The sequence below is a fragment of the Coprinopsis cinerea genome (assembly GCF_000182895.1).
Source record: "Coprinopsis cinerea okayama7#130 chromosome 4 map unlocalized cont3.4, whole genome shotgun sequence".
NCBI classification, from domain to species: Eukaryota; Fungi; Basidiomycota; class Agaricomycetes; order Agaricales; family Psathyrellaceae; genus Coprinopsis; species Coprinopsis cinerea.
In genome coordinates, this window is record NW_003307541.1 from 3,420,622 (window position 1) to 3,442,837 (window position 22,216).

General features: G+C 50.4%; 7 protein-coding genes across 7 annotated transcripts; 4 read left to right on the forward strand and 3 right to left on the reverse strand.

Moving 5' to 3' along the window:
• Positions 1-1,217: 1,217 nt before the first annotated feature.
• CC1G_04128 (other/FunK1 protein kinase) lies at positions 1,218-1,739 on the forward strand (the record flags this gene model as incomplete). The annotated part of the gene is made up of 1 exon (XM_001836763.2): positions 1,218-1,739. The coding sequence occupies one exon, from the start codon at positions 1,218-1,220 to the stop codon at positions 1,737-1,739; it is 522 nt and encodes a 173-aa protein (XP_001836815.2).
• Positions 1,740-2,724: 985 nt separating this feature from the next.
• Positions 2,725-4,632, forward strand: CC1G_04129 (hypothetical protein; the record flags this gene model as incomplete). The annotated part of the gene is made up of 1 exon (XM_001836764.1): positions 2,725-4,632. One exon carries the CDS (start codon positions 2,725-2,727, stop codon positions 4,630-4,632), a length of 1,908 nt encoding a protein of 635 aa, XP_001836816.1.
• Positions 4,633-5,321: 689 nt separating this feature from the next.
• CC1G_04130 (alpha-ketoglutarate-dependent taurine dioxygenase) lies at positions 5,322-6,812 on the forward strand (the record flags this gene model as incomplete). The annotated part of the gene is made up of 7 exons (XM_001836765.2): positions 5,322-5,429; positions 5,480-5,847; positions 5,906-6,107; positions 6,168-6,341; positions 6,401-6,512; positions 6,565-6,644; positions 6,699-6,812. The coding sequence occupies 7 exons, from the start codon at positions 5,322-5,324 to the stop codon at positions 6,810-6,812; spliced, it is 1,158 nt and encodes a 385-aa protein (XP_001836817.2).
• A 1,505-nt stretch (positions 6,813-8,317) lies between these two features.
• Positions 8,318-12,692, reverse strand: CC1G_04131 (hypothetical protein; the record flags this gene model as incomplete). The annotated part of the gene is made up of 9 exons (XM_001836766.2): positions 8,318-8,618; positions 8,674-8,945; positions 8,999-9,061; positions 9,127-9,297; positions 9,353-11,161; positions 11,222-11,281; positions 11,338-11,448; positions 11,505-12,296; positions 12,363-12,692. 9 exons carry the CDS (start codon positions 12,690-12,692, stop codon positions 8,318-8,320), a joined length of 3,909 nt encoding a protein of 1,302 aa, XP_001836818.2.
• An 807-nt stretch (positions 12,693-13,499) lies between these two features.
• CC1G_04132 (hypothetical protein) lies at positions 13,500-14,153 on the reverse strand (the record flags this gene model as incomplete). Its single annotated transcript, XM_001836767.2, has 4 exons — positions 13,500-13,587; positions 13,727-13,843; positions 13,924-13,949; positions 14,076-14,153. The coding sequence occupies 4 exons, from the start codon at positions 14,151-14,153 to the stop codon at positions 13,500-13,502; spliced, it is 309 nt and encodes a 102-aa protein (XP_001836819.2).
• A 2,193-nt stretch (positions 14,154-16,346) lies between these two features.
• CC1G_04133 (hypothetical protein) lies at positions 16,347-20,043 on the reverse strand (the record flags this gene model as incomplete). Its single annotated transcript, XM_001836768.2, has 2 exons — positions 16,347-18,272; positions 18,328-20,043. The coding sequence occupies 2 exons, from the start codon at positions 20,041-20,043 to the stop codon at positions 16,347-16,349; spliced, it is 3,642 nt and encodes a 1,213-aa protein (XP_001836820.2).
• A 950-nt stretch (positions 20,044-20,993) lies between these two features.
• Positions 20,994-21,927, forward strand: CC1G_14513 (hypothetical protein; the record flags this gene model as incomplete). The annotated part of the gene is made up of 3 exons (XM_002911468.1): positions 20,994-21,030; positions 21,364-21,731; positions 21,841-21,927. The coding sequence occupies 3 exons, from the start codon at positions 20,994-20,996 to the stop codon at positions 21,925-21,927; spliced, it is 492 nt and encodes a 163-aa protein (XP_002911514.1).
• Between the last annotated feature and the right edge of the window lie 289 nt (positions 21,928-22,216).

Genomic DNA, 22,216 nt, shown 5'->3' on the forward strand with positions numbered 1-22,216 from the left:
TTCCGCGTTATCCCCAAGTCATTGGCGCTCAATCCGTTATAGCACCCCGATTTGCTAGCACTGGTCAGCTTGTTTCTTGCAACAAGCGAACAACTGGGCTACGACCCTCATGTCACGCTACTCCCTGATATGAGCTACGTCTACCAGATCCCTGCCGATCCACGGAGCGACGTTCCTCTCTACTTCAAAACCGTCGATCTCATTTCCCAGTATCGGTCCTCGTCCCTCACTGGCCGCTGTTCGCGCGTTTGGACGGTTAAGCAAGTCATCTCCATGACCGACCGCCGAAGAGTGGCAGGAACACAACTCAGGGTACTGAAAGACGTGACGCTGGATGCCCACCGGAAGACAGAAGCAGAAATCCAGGACGAGCTCTTCCGCGACATTGCCGCTTTTGCAAATCACGGAAAATGGCGCACCAGCCCCATTGTGAAGCGCTTCAAGGAGCCGGATTTCGACTCTCTCGCCGAAGCGCTGGAAGGCGACAACTTTAAGAGGTTTTTCTCTGGTATTATTGCCAGGCATCTCGACAGCGACTCAGTCACTCTCCCGACACGATCGAGTGGGCATATTCCACCCCCTAATGGTCCAGAAGTTGTGCGAAACCCCGTTTCAAAACGTCGGTGCTTCTTCGTATACGAGCATGTTTGTACATCGCTCTATGACATTCCAACCATGGGTGAAGCCATCGACGTCGCCAAGGGCTGCCTGACAGGTACGTGATAGCCTTCGTTGTTTCGAAGCAGCACTGATTCCTACTTGTCTGTAGCACTTCGACTCATGTCGTGTGCTGGCTGGGTCCACCGCGATATCAGTCCGGGAAATATTCGATCGTCCTCAGACCATACGTGGCAGGTTAAGTTGTCCGACCTCGAATTCGCCAAGAGATTCCCCGATTCCCCCGATCATGTTACAGAGCAGATGACGGTACGTACCTCCTCGACAATTTCTCCAAAATCTCCAACCACTGACAACCCGTACAGGGAACGCCAGCTTTCATGCCGTGCGAAGTACAGAGTTCGGGGTTGATAATGCCGCAGGCTGAATATCGGGACAGGGAACTTGACGAGGATGACGATGATGGCGAGATGGGGGACGTCGAGCAAGTCGAGGACGAAGACGAGGAGCCGATACCGATAATACCCCCCGTTCCAGTGGTATACAACTAGCAACACGATGTCGAATCCCTCTGGTGGGTACTACTCTGGCTGTCGACCATGAGAGTCAAGCAAGACCTCCCGAGAACATTCGGCGAAACCTTCTTTCACCATGAAGTCGACCACACATTTGCGATGGCACGCACACGGCTTCTTTCGTACCCCCTCTCCCACCTCCACATGTTTAAGGAGTCCCTTCCTCCACCGCTGACCCCTTTCATCATCGCCTTCGAATCCCTCCGCAAGCGCCTCTACCTCGGATACACCTCTCGCAATCGGGATGGCACCCGAGCCGACATTGCTAGCTACCCATCTATCATCGGCGAGACCTTTGGCAAGTTCTTTGCCACTGTTGAGAAGACTCGACAAAGGTGGCAATCGGTGGAGCTGATAGTTGAGCGCGAGGATCGCGGACTTCAAAAGTCCAGCGCAAAAAGCGAGACTGGTGAAACCGTGGCGCCTATCCTGCGCAACGCTTATCATGAGCGAGTCTCGAGGAAGCGGAAGAATGAAATGACCGATGACGCACAGCAGCGCCCTCGAAGGGCTCGTAGAATTGGGGGTCCAGGATCCCAGGGTTGAGAGGGATCCATCCTAAGTAGAATCGCAGACGTGAAAATATATCCTATACTGACAACTACCAGCATAAACTCCAGTTCTTCTGTTTCCCCCTTGCAACATCCAACTGGTGTGGAGTCGGAGTGCGCTACCGGGGCGTCAGGGATTGACGTTGCGCGGTAGTTTCCTGTCTTCGAGTCCCCAGAATCCCGTCGGGTGCTGTGTAGCGTATACTGTCGTCACGGCGAGTCGTTTTTCTGCAAGTAGGTCAATCACATACCTCCTAAGTGTCCTGTATGTATACGAGTCATCGAGCGACGGGATCTTGTCAACATTGGCACGTCTCGACCACGTCTACCTCTATGATAAGTAGCCGACCTCAAAAACAAGAAATACAATCTGATATTGCCGTAGTCTTGACGCCAGGGGAAAGACATAAAGTAATCAAGGAAAGCGATAGCCAATCAGTGCACTATGGACGAATCAGGACGAGTAGGCAGTCCGCCTTTTAGTTTTTTCAACCCAGGCTGAAGCGCTGAAGTCTCACCTGGCGCCAGCTTAACTCTTCGGACCACTGACTGCGTAACATATTCATGTCGAGCACGACATCAGAGACGAGATTGGCATTCAGGGTTGTTCATGACAGATTCCTCGGTTACTGCTACTGTCCATGAGGCAGAGCATCGCCTTGGGCTGATTTCAGAAAGAGTGCGTTTTTGAAGGCTTGAATCAACAGATTCAACCCCACGAGGCGTCTAGGATCATGGCCAGAACGTCGTACTTTAGCTCTATTCAACATCTCGCTTGTTGAAACCTCGAGCCGTGTCACAGCGTTTGCCTCGCTTAGGCGGGTTTAAAAAGCATTAGTCCACCATGTCATTTCAGGACCCTGTCAGCTTTCTGTCTACTACTCTATCTGAACCAACACCCCACACAGAAGCAACCCAAGTGCGGCAGTTTTTATATCTTCTCCTTACCTAGCTCACTCTTCCCGACTCATAGACGACATATGGACTACCACCGTCAACCGCCTCAGCCACTCACCTTCGACCGTGTATACCCGCCTTTCCAGGCCACCTCTGTTTCCGCTACCCCCCACTCCTCTTCCCATGATGCGAATGCTCAGTCCCTACCATTCTTCCATCGCCTTCCGGTTGAGCTCCTCCCTCGGCTGCTTTTGCACTGGTCGTCTGAGGACCTTGCCAATATCGCCTTGGTTGACAGGCCGTGTAGACAGCTGGCAAGGTCGAAACAGTTCGTCGAGGTTAACCTTGGCATGCCACTGCCGGACTATCTTAGCGGATCTCCAGGAAACGACAGTATCCCCACCGGTGCGAAGCGAAACAGCGGGCCCTCCTTGTTGGACAGTTTGATGGTGGAAGTTCAACGAGGGTTCAACACGACCCCATCCATTGCCGTGTGCATCAGGAGAGTGAACGTTGTCATGCTTCCCCCAGGGTTGATTGATTGTGTCCACAAAGAGACACTGAAAGCCTTCCTGGACAGGGTGTCTTCGCTCTTGCCACAACTTCCGCACGTCTGCTCCCTGTCGTGGGTCACGCCTGGCCGGACGCTCACACGGTACCAACTCGATTGTCTCAAGGCGATGAAGGTCCTGAAGAACCTCGAATTATTCTGTCAGGAAACTGAACACTCGGACGGGGAGGGAACACTTGCTCCGTGGCCGTTGGAGTCCCTCCACATAACAGGTCAGGGTCCCGGGTTCTCGCTATCCGAACGCCTCCCTTCGGGTATTTTGAAGGCCCCTCACACACTAATACAGAGTTTGACGCTGGGCATCAGCGGCCGTGGAATACGTGACGACCCACCTCCTGTCGAGGTCTGGTCTATGGAACACCTTCGCCGACTCGAAATCCATGACTCTTCATTCCCCCTCGACCTCCCATCCGGCGCACCGACCTGTCCTCTACCCAGATTGACAGCCCTAACTGTTGCCTCTTTCCATTCTTCCTTTCGACCCACGTCGGAAGAAGCCATATCCCATCGGACTGTTCACTTCCCCGGCCTCCGTCGACTCAAATATACATCTTCAATCGCATCCTCCGACGTCCAAGCTCAGAGTGACATAATCGCATTTTTGAGTAGACACACCGATCTTGTCAGTATCGAATTCGAGGAACCCGTCGCGCCTGAATGGATCGATCAGGTACTGCTCCCTCTCCTAACCTCCACCTCCGCCCCTACTCGAACACGACCGACTTTCAGTGAGCTTCGCTCGCTAAGGCTCGTTTTCGGTGCATTATCTATTTCAATCGATACACTGAAGCAGCTGGGCTCACTCGGAAACCTCGAGCACCTCTGGATATCCTCCCGCCTGCTTACTTCGGGTCTTCCCCTGCAGGAGCAGCCATGGCGTCGGCGTAGCGGTCACTACTCGGAATGGTTCGTCGACCATCCGGCGATGCTCGAGTCCTTGCAGGCACTTTGGCCCTCACTTCGGACCCTCGTCCTTTCCGGTGATACCTATGGCGAGCGGGAAGCAGTTCATCCATTGATGAACCCAAGGTTCCATCGGGGGGACTATTATGAATCTCGAACATTGCCAAGTGACGTATCTCACGAGCTGTTCTTGACCCCAGAGGAGCGGGAGACATTGAGCAGACCTATCTACCACACCTACCCTTGGGAATATTCCAGTCAACACCGGCGACTCGATTTTGAAGCTTTGCAGCGGATGGCTCGTCGTTTTCATTTGATCGCGTGGGAGAGGTGGCATGTCTCGGCCATGCGAGATTTTGCTGGTCGGTACTTTGAGAGGTTTGGGAAATTGGAGGTGTGTTACGTCGGGAGGATCATGGTCGAAAGAGGGGGGAATCGGGAGTCGAGGATGGATGATTTGCCGGCAGAGAGGGAGAGGGTTGAGAAAGAACTTTGGGAGGAACGAATTGTCTCGTAGATTACATACTAGAGGATCATGAATCTCCCTTTACTGCGCTACCAATGTTGCTGTCTACTCTGGCCGATTGCTGTTGGGCGAAGTTATCACTGATTGCAATTTGTAAATGTTTGATCCAGACGGTGACGGCGTCGTCAATCTAGTCAGATCATTGATCAAGTCCAATTTTCTTTCACTTTCATCCAACTTTCATCCCGACACACTCGGCTCTGCCCACCACTCGTCAAAGGTTAAAGCGGAGCAATAGAATCGGCCTGTATGCCGCAATTGGAAATCACCCTGGCACCATATCTCTCTCAGCCCACGCGCTCACATGTCCGAATCCCTCATCGAACTTCCGACTGGCATCGACTCTGGAATCCTGATGACATGGAATAGAAACACTGAAACCTGGCACTAGTCATCTGCTCCATTGAGACACTGCTACTCCTAAATAGACACGCCTCTGTAGCCGACGGAATGCTTGCCGATTTCGAAGTTGGAACGGATCGGTCCCCGCTCGCGCCATACCATGGTCTGAACGCGCCATTTTGCCCCTTGTCGCAATGCGTAGACGTTTCACTTGTATCGTCGACAAATGGCGCCCGCCTTCAATCTCGTTCAATTGCGTGCTACAACTATCACAGACTTATAAACTCGTGGAACGAACCTAGCAACTGACAATTCAATCCGTTTTCCACTTTCGCATCATGGCTCCCTCCGTTGCCGAACTCAACCCAGACCAAGCTAAACCGAATGGCAAAGAAGTCACCAAGCTCGCTCTGAAGGGCAGCTCCGCAACGCCTACCTACATCTCGGTACGTTAGATCATTGCTTCAATGTACTTCCGTTGGCTAATTGAAGATAGTCTCTTCCTTATCCCGAGTATTATCTTCCTCACGAGCAACCTTTTGGGAAAGAGCCTCCCCTTACGCCCTTCGGTATTTCTCCACGATTTTCTGGCGTCTCATCGTCGATTTCTCATGGTGTCAATATAGAACACGACGACCCAGGTCACCGCGCCGACCCTGCGAAGCCCAACCTCTTGAACCCCGATGCTAAACTGCGTCACCTAAACCCCTATCTTGGCACCGAAGTCCGTGGTGTTCAACTGTCTCAACTTTCGAACGAGGGTTTGGATGAGCTGGCGCTGTTCGTGGCAGAGCGGAAGGTCGTTGTGTTCAGGGAACAGGATCTGAAGGATCAGCCCCCTGAAAAGCAGCTGAAGTTCTCGAGGTACGTTAGGCTGGACCTCTGGAGCGGCGATTGAGAACACTTACGCTGCAATTTGAAGCTATTTTGGTCGTTCGCATGTCCATCCGTTATCGGTTAACGTGAAGGATTACCCTGAGCTTGCGGTCATCTACCGCGATCCTGAGAACCCTGGCTTCTTGGACGAGCTGGTGAAACCTCGTATCAACCATACGAATTGGCACTCGGACGTGTCGTATGAGAAGCAACCTCCCGGTACAACCGCCTTTTACATTCTCGACGGTGTATGTATCTCTTGACGTATTTCCTATCGTTCTTCCTCGCTGACTTGGCTCTCCTCGTAGCCCGACGTGGGAGGAGATACCCTGTTCCTGTCTCAAGTCGAAGCATATAACCGACTTTCTCCAGCTTTCCGCGAGCGTCTAATCGGTCTCAAGGCGGTGCACACCGGCATTCCTCAAGCTGAAGGAGCGAAGAAGAGAGGTGTTCATGTCAGAAGAGAGCCGGTCGAATCTGAGGTTCGTACTGAATACCCGACCCTCCCGAGATCTAAGTTCACTAAACGGTTGCTGTTTAGCACCCTGTCGTTCGTGTGCATCCAGTGACCAAAGAGAAAGCACTCTATGTCAATCCAGGGTTCACGACTAGGATCGTGGGGTTCAAGAAAGAGGAGAGCGATGCACTACTTGGTATGAACAAATCTTCCCCAAGACAGCATGGTACTGAGTGTGTTTTGCGCAGGCTTTTTGTTCGATCATATCACCAAAGGTGCAGACTTCCACGTTCGAGCAAGTTATGAACCAGGAACGGTTGTAATCTGGGTGAGTGGTCTTAGAATGCCTTGAAAAGTCAACTAACACGACATCTCTGTTCAGGACAATCGAGTCACGGTTCACTCTGCGATTCCAGATTTTGACCGCTCCCTTCGAAGACACCACATTCGATTGACACCTCAAGCTGAGGTTCCTATCGCTGCCACGGAGCCTTGAAAGTCGCACGTAATTGTATATTTCAGACGTGCTGTACTTATGTCTCGAGCTACGTAACTGGATATATATTGATGTGGCACATGGGCCCCGAATTCTCCAGATGACGTATCCGCCCACTTTCTTTCCTCCCCAACTTCAACGCAAATGTGAATTCCACCGTACGTATAATTCTAGGGCAAGGTAAGGAGAGATTCACGACAGAGCCATCTCATTGTTCAAAACACGAGGTGGTCGACATACCTTGGCAGTGTAGCGAACACCGTTGGATCAGGGGAAACTGTGCTGGCCGACAATATGGGAGGTCTGGGACGTTAGCCAGAGCCTAAGGCCTGATATCTTATGTACATTAACATTCAAACGCTGCAACGATGAAGTTTGCAAATTGCGGGTCCACTTCGTACGGCGTTGCGCATTTATTCCGTAACTCTGATGTCCTCTCTGGTTGTTGTAGTGTGACCATAAGAATAGCTAGGTCTTTAAATAACTTTCCTCACATCTTACTAATGTCTATGTATTTCTTTTGCACTCGCCCGCAAGCTACAAAACCTATGTCTCAGTAACGACTTCACGACTGAATCCACGACCGCTCGACTCTAACGATGTTTGGTCTTATCCTTTAAACCTTCACCCTCGAATGCGCTCGAAAGGTTTAGAACATCGTAGATAGTTCTGTACTAACCTGGAAAGTAGTGTGCAATCAATATAAATGGGTCGCCTTTTTGTTTGAAGGACGACCCCCCTCTTCTGACCCAAAAAACTTGACTTACCTACACGTGAGAACACCGTACAGCTTCGCACTACGGCTTACCACTGCGTAAGAATATCGTACAGCTTCGCGCTACGACCCTCGAGTTTGTATTCAGAATCCCACCTGAGTTCAGCCTGATACGTTAAGACTAGGGATAATTCTATTGAGAAACCCCCCATGAGGGGTTTCTCTATAGGAAACCCGGTATGCGAGGGTTCCTCGAGTACGGCCAGCCGACCGAAGCCTCCGTGCGTGCCGGGAATTTCGGTATGAGACTACGAGCATCCGCCGAAGGCCCCTAAAGTAGCTAAGCGCCCATATATTCATGGAGTGGCCATTCATACACGCTAGCAATACTATGTAGCACGCCTATAATCAATTTAAAGTCCATGAAACTGTACTTATAACCAACTAAGGATGGTAAATGTTCTGAATCATGTCTGTCCTAAAGCAATCGGACAACGGGTCCGATTGTGACCTTGTTCCCGGCATATACCGCATCGTCTGCCTCCTAACGCGGTCTCCTGCTCGGAAGGTACATCCGCATTGCGAGTTGTCGTGTTCTGGGCTACTCGCAATCGCGTAACCGGCCCACCACCCCGTGCGCGACCCTCGAGCGCACCTGTAATTCTTGATGTTCTGGGTCGACCTTTGGGATTCAATACCGGCGGATCTACCACTTGTCCTTCACTTTCAGCTTCAAGTCGAACTCGTCTGTGAAGAATTGAGAAAGGCGACGGCAATGATTAGGCAATATTTACCTGAGATTTCGAAGGTCATTGAGAACATCGTCCAACTGCTCTTGTGTCTGAACGTGGGCTAGAATCGGTCTGAGCAGGGCATGGGCTTCGTGGTTTACGGCGCGAGCGCCCACAGTCTGTGTCGGAGGTGGAGGACTGGCTATCTGGGCGACAGTTCGTCGCTCAAGGGGGTTGGAAAGTAAGGCGGATGGAATGGGCAGTGCCTTTGATTCTGGAAGCTCCTCCCGGGTGCCGGCTGCATGGTCAAAGATCAAAGTAGGGAGGGCTGACACGTCCAAATTTGCGTTCTTGAACCATCTAGATACGAAGCGTTTTCAGTAACAGTGTTTTTTGTGGAAGTAATGCACGCTACCTAGCCCGAACGAGCCCCATATGAAACCCAAGACCATGAACAACAGTCCAGGCCTTCAGATAATGCCGGCAAGGAACACCCAGATTAACGCCCATGCAGCAATCGCACATATAGCGATTATCTGGAAGGATAGCAAGGTAGTGATACGACCTTGTAGCCATATGCGATACCTTGAGTATATGTGAAGGATGGAGCTGTCGCCTGTGAAGCAAACGAAGAATCCACCTCATGGAGACATATGCCTCGTCGTTCTCGAAGCTATTTATCATTTTCTGAATTATTATGGTGAGCTTTGGTTTGCTACATCTGACACGATCGGACTCACCAATTCCTCGTTGCTTGACCATGAAAAGGCCGGAGTATCTGTCAGGAGGAAGGCTGAATCTGTCTGGAATATTTTATGAGTACATTAGCCTCGCCACCAGCGCTTATTGCATCATATAGCACACTCACCCAGCTTTTCATCCCTGGGGGAAGCTGAATAATTTCCACATTATAAAATACGCTTTTCTTCATCTCTTTGAACGTCGAGTGGAGCGCAAAAGGTCCTGCATATTGTCTGAGCAGTCTGAGTGGTCCGGAGAACACTAACTCGATAGGCTGGTCATGCTGCCTTCGAGAAGACTAAAGAACCCGTTTTGAGTATCTCTATAACTTCGAAAAATGTTGAATGACATACCTTTCGTATTTCTGTCATTTCGTTGACATTTTGAGCTGAGCTTCGGTCGTTGAGGGCAAGAAACACTTGGAAGAACGTCGATTTGGGACCTGTTATGGTCTTGGTGATTCGATTTTCCACCTCAACACGGCCGTTGGTGCGTATACCGCCTGTAAACACCGTCCCAATCCAGGCCCAAGCCCAGCGTTCCCTACACTGATACAAGTCCGCCAGGTAGCCCTTTGCAGATGGGTACTTGGATTGAAGAGCACTCCATCCCTCTTCGAAGCACTCCGGAGATGGGGAACGATAAACCTTCCAAAAGTCTGAACTGAAGTCAGACCATTTAGCGCCAACTGCCGGTCGTAGGTTGGTTGCAAGGTTACCATTGAGATGGTGGAGGCAGAATGCGTGGAAAGTGAAGGGCATGGTGATTTCGCAGGCACGAATGATGGAGCCATGCCTGTCAGAGAAGAGTACCTCCGGTGGAGAAGATGTCGTGCGAAGATGGTTCTGAAAAATCCAAGTGTACGTCTCGATCTCTTCTGTTTCGTGCACGCAGAACCAAAGGATGCGCGAGTGGCCAAAGCTGTCGATACAGAGTCCCAGATTCAAGGGGTAGCCGTATTGGTTACGACTATAGGTGTCATCGGTTAAGATCAAGTCAGGAAACCGGCGAGAGAGCGCCACCTGCTCTGGAGACTGCCACCACAGCCCCACTAGGCGCTGCTGCGAGTCTAGTCGAATCTCAAACTGCCAGTTAGGATCCTCGGCCCTCAGCTCTTGTAAGCGTGCGAGAATGGTTGCAACATCGCCTCCCAACCGTTCTACCTCCGCTCGAGCCTCTCTTTTTGCATCGTTGATCAGGTTGGACACCTGTCGGGGCTCAAGTGGATGAGAGGGATATTGGTGTGAGAGTATCCCAGAAATATGGGTGCGATTAAAGGCGGATCCAGGGTTGGAGACGAGCTGCTTAACGGTGTCGCGTTGATCAGAAGTCGGGGGATGTGGCATGCGCCCGTTGTTGGCAAGAACCCGATTATGGTTGTGGCTGAAGTCGACAAGTGTGATGTTCCATTGGCCGGATGCAATGCGATTGAGATTAACTCGTGCTGTGCACCCAGTCTTGATGGATTTCCCTTCCCGGTGATCAGATGGGTCGATAGAATTGAGGTGAATGGGAGTGTGAGTACCATAGCACCGACAGCGGAGGGTGACTTTCTTCCGTGTGCCGTTGGATGCCCTCTTCGACTGAGCCATCCGCCACATGAATCCCAGCCTCTCCTCAACCGTATAGATCGCAGTTTTGGCCTCCTCTAATGAGTGATACACCGTCCCAACCTCGATTGTGGTTTTCAGCGCTTCAATAGTCCTTTGCTGCTTTGAATTGGCATGGACATCCGAGTCGGACTCAACCGACTCAGCGATGGACGTGTCACGCTTCCGTTTTGTGCTTGAGGGCTTCGACTCTGGGGACGGCGAAGGAGTCGGTGTTGTGAGGTCGATGACTGGTCCAGAATTAAGTCTCGAGAGACGTGGAGGTGGTACTGTTAGATCAAGGACTAGATCCTGCTCGATTTTAACAGCAGGGGGAGGCGAGGGAGTTGTCAGGTCAATGATTCTGGTAGTAGCTGATGTTACAGTATCCAGCTTTGCGGGTGGTGACGACTCAAGTTTTGCGGAGCGTTTGAGTGTGAATAGGAGGGAAGGAGGAGGGGTGAATAATTCGATGTCGCTATCATTGATTTCGTCCTTGATCCTAACAACCGACACGCCGTGGCTTTGAACACTAGCTGAACCTTGGTTCTCAGGCGTGTCATGACAATTTGTCTAAGCAAAGCGTCTCATATCGTCAAGTTATCATTCTTATTAAATAGACATGATACTCACAATCTCCTGGAACGGTTCAAAGGGGAGAACTTGGAGAAATGCATGAATCGGGTGACAGTTCTAAGAGTAATCAAGTAAGCCTCTTGTAACGGGTAGCCTAAATAATGAATACGCACGGTTGGTAACTGAAGATTGAAATCCTTATAGCCAGACGCCCAAGGATTCTCTGCAGTAGCCTTGGCTGGTGCTGAAGCATAAAGACGATCAATTGACCACGTCTCTTTGTCCTATAAAGGTGCGTCAGATTGAAGACTGTTTAACGAGTGAAATAATTAAGACTTACGTGTATATGATCCATGGATACAAGATGATACAACGCCAAGTTGCGCAATGCCACATTACGGTGGTAGGTTGAGCTGGAATCGGTCCATTGGTAGGCTTTGGGACTAATTTGACGCTCGACGAAGTTTAAAGCCGCTACCCCGCAGCTCCCATGAGAATGGACTTGGACAGGAACAGCTACGGGTGTTACTTTCATTGGTTCAGGGAGCCCTAGGCCCTTCACCACGGTTTTGAAGACAGTCAGGGAATGCGATGGGGCATCTCGATGCATAGAGTCGCGATGCTCTAGGCGCCCAGTGTCCGTGTGGTAGGTTTGGACAGAGAAATGATTTTCGTCACAGGAAACGAGGTGAATATGGCGGGACTGGGTGGTTTTAAGCTGGCTGCGGAGAGCAACAAGGTTTTGATTGAAAGGGATGGAATCGTGACGATGTGCTGCAGGAGACGACGCAGAAAGCAGGTACTTCGCCTCATTCCCAAAAAGAGTCGGCAAGATAATGTCAGGGCAGAAGTTCGCGTCCCTGGACAGAGGAACATGATTCTTGAGGTATAGCAGCTCGAGTAGGGCGTTGAGCACGTCCTCCTCAAGCCAGTCTTCACCAATGAGTCGCCCAAGCTTGAAAAGCGGGAACTGAGTAATTTCGAGGCCGGAGATTGGTGAGTGAATTGGGCATCGCGCGAGCTTTTCGATCCAAGCGTTGGTGAGCATGCCACAAGAGCTGAGCCTCTGGAATGCTTGTTTGGCGAGGTGGATATAGGTGGAATTGTTGTTGATGAGAATGAATAGACGGATCTAATGAGTGTAGAATAGTGTCTGTCAGTGTCGTGTATAAGGGAAGACGTACAACGGAAAGCTTACCTTCATGAAATGCCACTGTTGTGATACTGCTTCTCCAGATATTTTCATTGTTGCAATGACCGAACGCTTTCCTTCATTGAAAGCATCTTCAGCAGCCTTGGTAATCGGAAGAAGGTCCTCAAGCGAGGGGATCACCTCGTCTTCGTCGACAGAAATGGCGGAAGCGACTTTGGGAACACTGACATCGAAGGTCCAGGCTGAGAGGGTCCCAGGAGGCGCGATAGTGGGCAAGACCATGTCACTTGCCATCCTGAAGTCCAAGCGTTCGAAGAATCGCGGGGAATAGAGAAGGTTGGGTACGGGAGTTTGATAGGCGTCGAAAGGGGACATTATGTTGGACGCAGAGAACGATAAATGAGAGGAGACTTGTTCAAAGTTTGGATGGACCGACTTTGCTGCCTGCCAGTCGTTGGGTTTTTATATGCCGTCTCATTCCTGGTCACGGTTGTGCAATTTGGGATGCCGCGCATGCAATTTTTTTTTCTTTCATTTGGATACCACTCACCACACGTTTTCTCTCCACTTCAATTCAGAGATAAATTTTAATCTTTTACGAATCATTCCATCTCTGCTGGTGACAAGGAAAATAATCTTTCACTCCACTGATTGAGGCTGTGTTTAATATTGAAAAACGGCGCCTGAACTCCCAAGGTTCGCTTCAGAAAGCAAGAAAGGACAAAGTTAACCTTCAACGCAGGGTACTGATACAGTGGTTATACACAGTTCAGAGACATGCCCATGGCACCGACGCTCCCAGAATATTGCATTAGACGTGATGTAAGCGCCCAACATCCTGATATGGAATAAGGACAGCCCATATTGGTAAACTCCTGAGTGGAGTTGTATCCACGACATCTAACGCCCACTCACTGCCTTTCACACATGTCCACCGCCGAAACGCCGACACACCAGGCACGCACCATATGGACCAAATTGTCGGCCCCACGCCATGCTCCCGGCCACCATTCATCCGTCGCGGAAGAGCCATCGGGCATCTGGTGATAAGGGCTCCGGTGGGTAAAAGTCATTGGCACCCCAGGGTATCCAGTAGACCCGGGTTTCTAGCCTCATACCGGGTTTCTCAATAGAATAATCCTAAGACTAGTATCACAACTGTAAACTAAGTAAGGTTCTACTCTATTGCTCTAAATCCTCGGTTGTCTTCACCCCGAAGACACTTGGTTTGTGGGCCAAGTCGCAGGCTCCTGGCAGGTTACGAGTCCGTCTTTGGATATCATAGGACTAAGTATCAGTGCTTGAAGTAGGTGCAGTGATTTGCGGGCACAAGAGTCACTAATAATCTAAAAGATGCTGGACACGGCAGTGGTTATTGCCTCAAGGAATACGCCACATTGCACGCATACCTGTCTGCACAAGTGGCTAGACGCGTGTCGTCCCAAGAGTCGATATCCCCCTCGCAAATGAACCGCCGGCCAGTACCAATTCCATCGTGGTACCAAATCTTTCCCTGAGATATAATCCTACATACAAAGTGTTCCTGTGAGTAATAGACCACGCCTTCAAGATCGTATGTTACGCTATTTCCTGTCGGCGAACGTACGCGGAGAATTTTGTCAATGCGCACTGCTGAATTGTTGGGTAAATGAACCATCAGTAGCCTGGCCGGGTCTTCTAAACTATGCTTAATGAACATCTGGGCGCCGCAATTGCCACACCTTCTCGATACTCGTGAGAGGCAATACCTGTCCATACCTTCTTGAGTTGAAGGGGCCAGTCGATTGAAGGGAATACCGCAGTTGTTAATGCTATGGACTGGTATGTCTTGTTCATGACAAGATCTACACTCATATGCTACTGAGAATACAGCGCTAGAACGGTTTAAAACCTCATCTGTGATGTACATCACGCAAGTATAGCTACCCATAGCAAATACGTCCGGTACATTCACGGACATAGCAGTGCGCCATTTATCTCGCACATTGTCCAGCGTTGTGCGACGGAGCGCGACAGAACGAAAGCCGGAATGAAGTAACTCCCCATAGGTGTTATCTAACGAAGACAAAAAATCACCCCACCCCGATCTGTTCTTCGACCAAGCAGAGAATAATATTACGATGAACACATCGTACGCGCAGCTATTATTAGACCATTCCGTCCCAGACATCAGTCCGGTTGCACCAGTAGTAGTCGACGAAGATGTCGCGTCCAGTTTAGCACGCTTCCTTGGATCGCATTCGATCGGTAATCCTCTCTTTACCGCAGCCCTTTCTAACATGAAGGGGTTAGTGTCACTGGTGGTTACCGCTTTGGAACCCTCGGCCGAAACATAATTAGCAAATTTCTGTACCACTGGCTCCTTGTTCCGGGCGGAAGTGGCAGTAATATCGTCTTCATACACAGCCCACTCAAGTTGAATATGGTCATCTTCTTTCCAAGGACGGGTCTCACTCCATTTGATGGCACTATGCACACCCTCCGGTACGTAGTTTTCTCCTTTCCACTTTCTGAACTGTGCGATTAACTCTCGTCGATGAGACCCGTCAATCGTACGCGGAAGAAGGTTGTTGTATTTGAGGTCGGTTATCACGCTTAAAACTTCTAAGGATCTAAACTCATCCCGCATCGAGCCATTAATGCCCCCAGTTATAGCATGGGTGGAAAACTCCTGTACAATGACCGTGCCTTGTGCAGATACACCCCTCGAAAGCGCCGTATAGAATGACTGGTGAGTTTTACACGGGCTCAAATCAACAACATTGTATTCTCTGGTCTTGCCCTGGGACGCGAAGTCAGTCATCGAAAATAGTGAAGGACACGGGTAACCCGCGGGTAAATTTACCCCTACCCGTACCCGTACCCGCGCTTACCCGTACCCGCAACCCGACGGGTATTCTGCACAAAACGAGCCCAAGAACGTCCAAAACGGACCAAAAATGAGCGAGATATACTCAATTTACTTAAATCAAGCGTAACCCGCCCATTTTATGGCCGTTTTGGACGTTTTTGGGCTCGTTTTGAAGGGCGCGGGTATGGCAACCCTTACCCGTACCCGCACCCGCGCCTACCCGTACCCGTAACCCGCCGGGTATCGAAAACCCGTGTCCATCACTAATCGAAAAGTTGGGTAATACCTCTACTTGCTTCCGGGTTATCAGGACTTTCTCGTCGGTCGGCAAAGAGCACAACACGCGACTAACGGTGGACGGGAGTATAGGCACAACATTCAAAGGGAGGCCTTCGAACTGGACAGGCGCGGGCGGACGGAGCAGCTCGACAAACAGAGTTTCTAATATAGGCTGATTCTTAGACCCGACACCGCCTTGCCAAGCGTACACGACTCCCTCCTGACCTTTTGTTATGCATAACTCCGTCGCGTTATTGTTTCGCAGCATAACAGGCAATCCGACGCATACACCGATCCTACCTGGTACCAGTTTGTCAGTCGTACAGCAAGGCTGCTCCCACAGCGCTTTCTGCAATCTCGGTGCAATTTCGGCGTCGTATACCAGATTGCGGACCCTGTCGCGATCGGTGCTATCTATTTGTTGGGCAAATGTGTCCTCAGAATAAAAATAACGTAGACGCTGGCCAGTTTCTTCGGCGAACCTTGCGGAACCCAGTCCATTAATGGTATCCTTCAATACATTTAGCGTCGTGATGACAGACACATTCCGGAACTCTGGATCTTTGATAGACGGCTTCCCAGGCAAGACGGACGAAATTCGAGATCGAAGGAAATTGATATCAGCTGGCGTACACGCCTTATACCGCATGTTCTCCAGAGCCGTTCGAAGTTTGGCATCCTCCCCGGATTGCGCGGTCTGCCTCATGTTCTGCTTCAGTATCACTACAGTGGTTACCTCATGCCAAATGGACTTCCCTATAGACGCCTTTTGTTTACGAGATGTAACACCGGACAACCCTATATGCCTCCCGTACAATGAAGCCATTTCCCCCCCCATCGGAGGCGGTAGCTGCGCGAAATCACCGGCGAATATCATGCTTAACCCCCCGAATGACGTATCAGGGGTGTTCAGTATTCCGGCAAAGCCTGGCACTGATGCGATACAGCTCGTAAGCGGACACCATGGATATCTCGTCAAAAAACACGTAATCTACTCCCAGCAATTTGGATTTAACTGCAGCCATACCGGGCCCCGATCGGTCATTGATGCCAAAGGCCGAATGATAGGTCATCCCACCGAGCAACGCGGCCGCAGAACCAGTAGGCGCGACCACGATCAGTCTATATGACTCTCCGCGGCTCTTGAAGAACTCCATCAGTGCCTTTAGTACCTGGGACTTACCAGTGCCACCCATACCCCCAATATACATGTTCAATCTTTCAGAGTAATCGTCTGACGCGTGATTGGCGACGATACGAAACACTTTCTCTTGTTCGTAATTCAACCCGAAACTCGCCACGACATCATCAATTTTGCGTTGGATCACAGGATTATACAAAGGATCTTTGGTCAGGTACTTTTTTCCAGCCACAAAAACCGCGTTAGTCGGTAATCGTCTGCGTCCGTCGGGTGTGTCCTTAACGGACGGAGGAATCGCCTTGGAGCGCGAGTCGAGGACTTCCTGTCGCTTTCGCAATACTTGCGCTCTCCAGTCCGAAGCGAGTAAAAAGGGAACGGAGGCGTCGTTACCCAAAGACACGTTCTGCTTAATACGCGCAGGTAATGTCCAACCCGAGTTCTCCAATATTGACGCCATACGTTTCATCGTTGCCAAGCGATCCCCATAGCATTTGCCCAACTCATCGCCAGCGTCTATGCCGTCACGATAAGCGCCGTCGACAATGTGATTGGACCCGATCGGCGAGGCTTCTTGATCATCAGACGGAGCGTCAAACTCGTGATCGGGATCGAACCAGCTACTGTTGGGCAAAGAAATGCCTGCACCTGCTTTGAGTTGCGCTCTGAAATCATCTCTCGCGTCTAGACACTCGTATTTCAAATTGATGTTCTTCATTATTGTTTCATATCGGGGGCTTACAGCGGTCCGATTCCAAGCGGCCGACCAGTCTTCCCCAGGAGCTCGCAGGTCGGTACCCGATCTCCACGGAACGAACAGAGCTAGCATCGCAACGCCGTATTCGTTCTCGCTCCCTACTCCTGGCCTCGGGAGCGTGCCACCCAATAAGTTAGGGACGACATATTCCATAGCCTTAGTATTAACTCTTAATCCATGGGAATCGGCCAAGGGGTGATCAGGTCCGAAAGCGAAGGTTCCCCGAGGTAGGGTACGCTTATCGCGGTGAACCGAGGACACCTGCACGCGCTTGCAGCAACGTACAAAGTCATAAACGGGCAAGGACTCCACAACGGAAGGACGGTAGACATAGTCAAACGTGCAAGAAAGCTGAACATACCTTCCTTGTTGCTTGATAACTGCTACTTTGTCGTGTCCAACCATCCGATCTTGTTCGTCCGGGAAAGCGCTCTTAACTTGGTTAACATAACTAGTCCAGTACAACGGAACAAAAGTGTGGTCGGTATAGTGATCCGGGTTACCCATAAGGTACAAAGCAATCATAGGCGCACCGAGTTCCATCTTAGCGGATACTAAATTCACGATCTTAGTCATGAGGCGCCTCGCGATATCCTTCGCTTTGATGTCACCCCACATTATGTTGGTATCTCTTGTAATGACAGTCCGTATCGCGTCGAACACCACGTGCGTTTTCAACCCCGGCTTAGTAATATAATCCGTTACATAGACGATGACCGCTTTGACGGCTGTTCCGGAGAGCAGACTTGTAACATCCGTGTTACATCCCATGATATAAGTAAGTAAAGGTGTCATGGTGTTGATCCACGCCTCTCCTTTCTTGAGTGCAAGAGCGCCGGTCGCAGGGTCGACTCTAGTAGTCTCGTGGAGTTCTCGAGGGAACCGCGCTCGACATCGCTTAAACTTGTTATCCCGGCAGTTGACATAGGTCTGCTTCTTGCTGAACGTGCCATCTTTGTTCCCTATTTCTGTCACAGTCATGTACGTTGGATTTCAGGAAGAGGTCATCGACCGTTTCGCGGAAGTATTCCCACCAAGACCTAGTTCGGCTACAGGAGGAGCATCCATCAGCATGCTCGACTGAGCATCCCCTTAAAGGAGGAGAAACAGGAAGAACCATAGTAGGATCGACATAAAGATCGGACTCCGACTTTTCATCGACGTTCCGTTTGACATCTTGAAGAGAACCGGTGAGGAATTCGCCTACGTGAGCTGCTTCTAACCATTCTACTATTTTGCCCTGCCAGTTCAAGTCATTAAGGATCCTGTCGCGGATCACTTGGGGACTGACGCTGCCTGAAATCCATATAAGCATATGGAGATGAAGAGTGAGTCTTCCCTGCTGCTCGACGGTGCCGTAATAAGCGCTTGTGGGTCCGTAGGCTCCCGGCTCACGCCGAGCCTTCACACCAAGGACCTCCGTTATAAATAAATCGACGAGGAAATGAAAGAATCTAGCCGCTGCGACGGGATTTCGACAAATCAAACGCAGTCGGCGGTCATACGGAAGTATATCGGGATAGAATTTCTCACTCGTGCCGGCGAAGTACAAGCACAGGGGGTGTTGAATATCCGCAGGGGAAAGCGTTATGTACCAGGAAGGGCTTCCACGTAGCGCCACAAGTGACCATACCTCATTCCGCATGTACTTTTTATTCGTGATCGAGCCATTCACCTTCCCCATGATATGATCAAGATCGTGAAAAACCCTCCAACATTGCTTCTCCATTTCAGTCTCTGCTCGCACAGTTTCGCCATTGGCCATTCGATTGATTAGGTTCTGAAGAACATTCGGATCGACGGACAACAAACGAGAAGATACATCGTTGAACTGGGAGCGATCCACGATAAGGTGGCCCTGATTTTGGGCCAAGGACATTTGTTCGTGACTGAACGCGACAAAGCAGAAGGTCGGGTCTAACTGGAACCGCTTGTCGTGATAAAAGAGTAAATGCCGTTTATGAGCCTTCTGCGACGTCCCAGGAACAGACCCGACGCCGCCAAGACCGTAGGGAAACAACCACGGGAACATTTGTGGATAGATGTTGGGGCTGTTCCATAAACTAAGGGGCTCTGATTCGTGACCTACCACAAGGAATTTCCCCCGATTATTGAGATGCCTGAATGCCCGTGCTTTGAGGGTTTTTACAGACATATTCTCCAGCTTGTCACCTGTTATGCCGTGAACGGTAAACAAGCAGTCCCCTTCACTAGTACCATCCTCTTGATCTTTGTCGAACACGCTCGAATTCTCGGGAGATTTATTTGTGGTCGAATGAACATATTCTACCGCCACGGGAGGAGCGTCTTCGGGATACGAAGCGAGGTTCTGCGTCGATATGCTTACGTCCGCATAATCGCAGTGATTGAGAATAAGCCACTCCAGAGCCCTACGGACCTCGTTGCGTCTGACGAGAAACGGCGTCCTTTTCATATCTTCTTCAGTAGGAGGTTTGGGGCCCGTAAAGAAAATGGCCAGCACTTCCTGAATGTCGTCTCTGGGAGGGGGCAGCATGTCGTACACCCTCGGTACAGGCACCTCGAAGCATATCACGTTTGTTTTCATTTTGCGCATCCCGGTAGATATTTTCGCCCAGCACACAGAGTGTCGCACTCTTGCGACCAAGAGGCGCTCTGCATAACGAAGGCAAGCCAGTTCTGGTGGGACGGCACCAATCCAAAACCCCCGCGCCAGCGCCATGTTAGGTATCCGGTTTTTTCACAATATTACATAGACTGTGTATCATGTGTGATGTACCAGAGTGAATTCAAAATACCCTATTCCGATGCTCTAGCGGGACCAGCTGGATTTAATAAAAACATTGTATCCATGTCGCAGCTGCCTACCCACACAATGTACTGTTTTGATGTCCCAGCCGGGCTGCCCACGGCGATGTGGAATACCCAGAAGTTGTTTGCTGCCCAAGCTCTCCGCCCAGCTGGAACATTGGGTTAATCCACTGGTGCCAACATTGAACTCGCAGGAATAGGTTTGTTGTTCGAATTCCCTGGAGTTCGTTGCTGCCCACGCTCGCCCCCCAGCTGGAACATCGAGTTAATCCGCAGGTGCCAACGTTAAACTCCCAGGAATATGTTTGTTGTTCAAGCTCAAAGCCCAACTGGAACATTGCATTTGCGCTGGTAGATCACGCGTATGACCAATGTCCCAGCTGGGTAGTCCTAGAAATTTGGACTACACAGCTGGGACATTTGACATGGGTTAATAAATGCACTATATCCATGTCCCAGCTGGGTAGTCCTAGAATTTTGGACTACACAGCTGGGACATTTGACATGGGTTAATAAATGCACTATATCCATGTCCCAGCTGGGTAGTCCTAGAAATTTGGACTACACAGCTGGGACATTTGACATGGGTTAATAAATGCACTATATCCATGTCCCAGCTGCCTAGCACCCAATATGTACAGTTTTGATGTCCCAGCGGGATAGCCCATGCCAACGGGACCCCCTAGGATTTGTAGCTTGTGAAGCTCAAGACCCGTAACCTTGAACTTGAAATCTAGAGGCGACGCGAAGCATGTAATGGCTGTAAATGCTAAGTTCAAGCAGCAGGTCGGCAATGACGACTTCGGCTGAGCATCCTCAGCAAGGGACAGTGAGTGTTGCAGTAATACAGGGTAGGGGGAAATGGGACAGCCCCAGCTGGGACATTATGCAACCTTGGGTAAGTTCCGGGCATTCAGCATCTCATAATCGAGCGTAGAGTCTGACAGAGAGGGATTGATTTAGATACGGTGTCCCAGGTTGGGAGATCACACACATGTCGCATGTCCCAGCTGGGGAGCCTCAAAAATTGAACAAACCCAGCTGGAACATGCGACTTGTGCTTGACATCCCAAGGTCGCATGTTCCAGCTGGGGAGCCTCAATAATTGAACTAGCCCAATAAGTTCATCCTAATTTCAACATCAAACTCTCCCTTTTCTTCGACATCGTCATAGACGAAACAGCACTGCATATTCTTCGACTTGACAATTTCGCGTCGTCGCCACCCGCAGTAAATCACCGCATGGACGCAGCAGACAGGGCGCTCCCGCTACGACGAATCCTCCTTCGACGCTGGAACATTCGACCTGTGCGTGATCTCCCAAGGTCGCATGTTCCAGCTGGGGAGCCTCAAAAATTGAACGAGCCCAGCTGGAACATTCAACCTGTGCGTGATCTCCCAAGGTCGCATGTTCCAGCTGGGGAGCCTCAAAAATTGAACGAGCCCAGCTGGAACATTCAACCTGTGCGTGATCTCCCAAGGTCGCATGTTCCCAGCTGGGGAGCCTCAAAAATTGAACGAGCCCAGCTGGAACATGTGGGCTCACCCTCAAAATTTGGAAGCCTCGACCTTGGGACATCAGGCAAGAGGCGACGCGAGGTATGTAATGGTTTAATCATCATTGTTATTCATCATTGTACTCAATACCCAATTGAGGTATCTTTATGCGCGGTAAACACTGACCAAGTTCAAGCAATGTGTCTCCCAGCTGGGACATCGGTGGCGGGAAGGTCGCACAGGCCTTATGTCCCAGCTGAGCGAGCTTGAATCTACAGGTACCTCCGCTGGGATATGAGGGATGGAACTTAACCGGTCTCACCTCACCCAACTTACGCCCACACGTACATACATGATCCAATTCGACCTGCCCAAGCCTAATCCTGGTACATACATGATCCAATCCGACGTATAGTTTGTCTACCCATCAGGCCAGACCATGATTACAGGAAGGAAGGAGAAATGAGCAGGGAAGGGGATGGAAGCCTGGTTTTATAGATACCAAAAAGGAAAAAAAAGGAGACCACTTGTAAAAGTACCAAGAGCAAGAACATGCAGACGCGGAAATGTGCTCTTGCAGAACATAT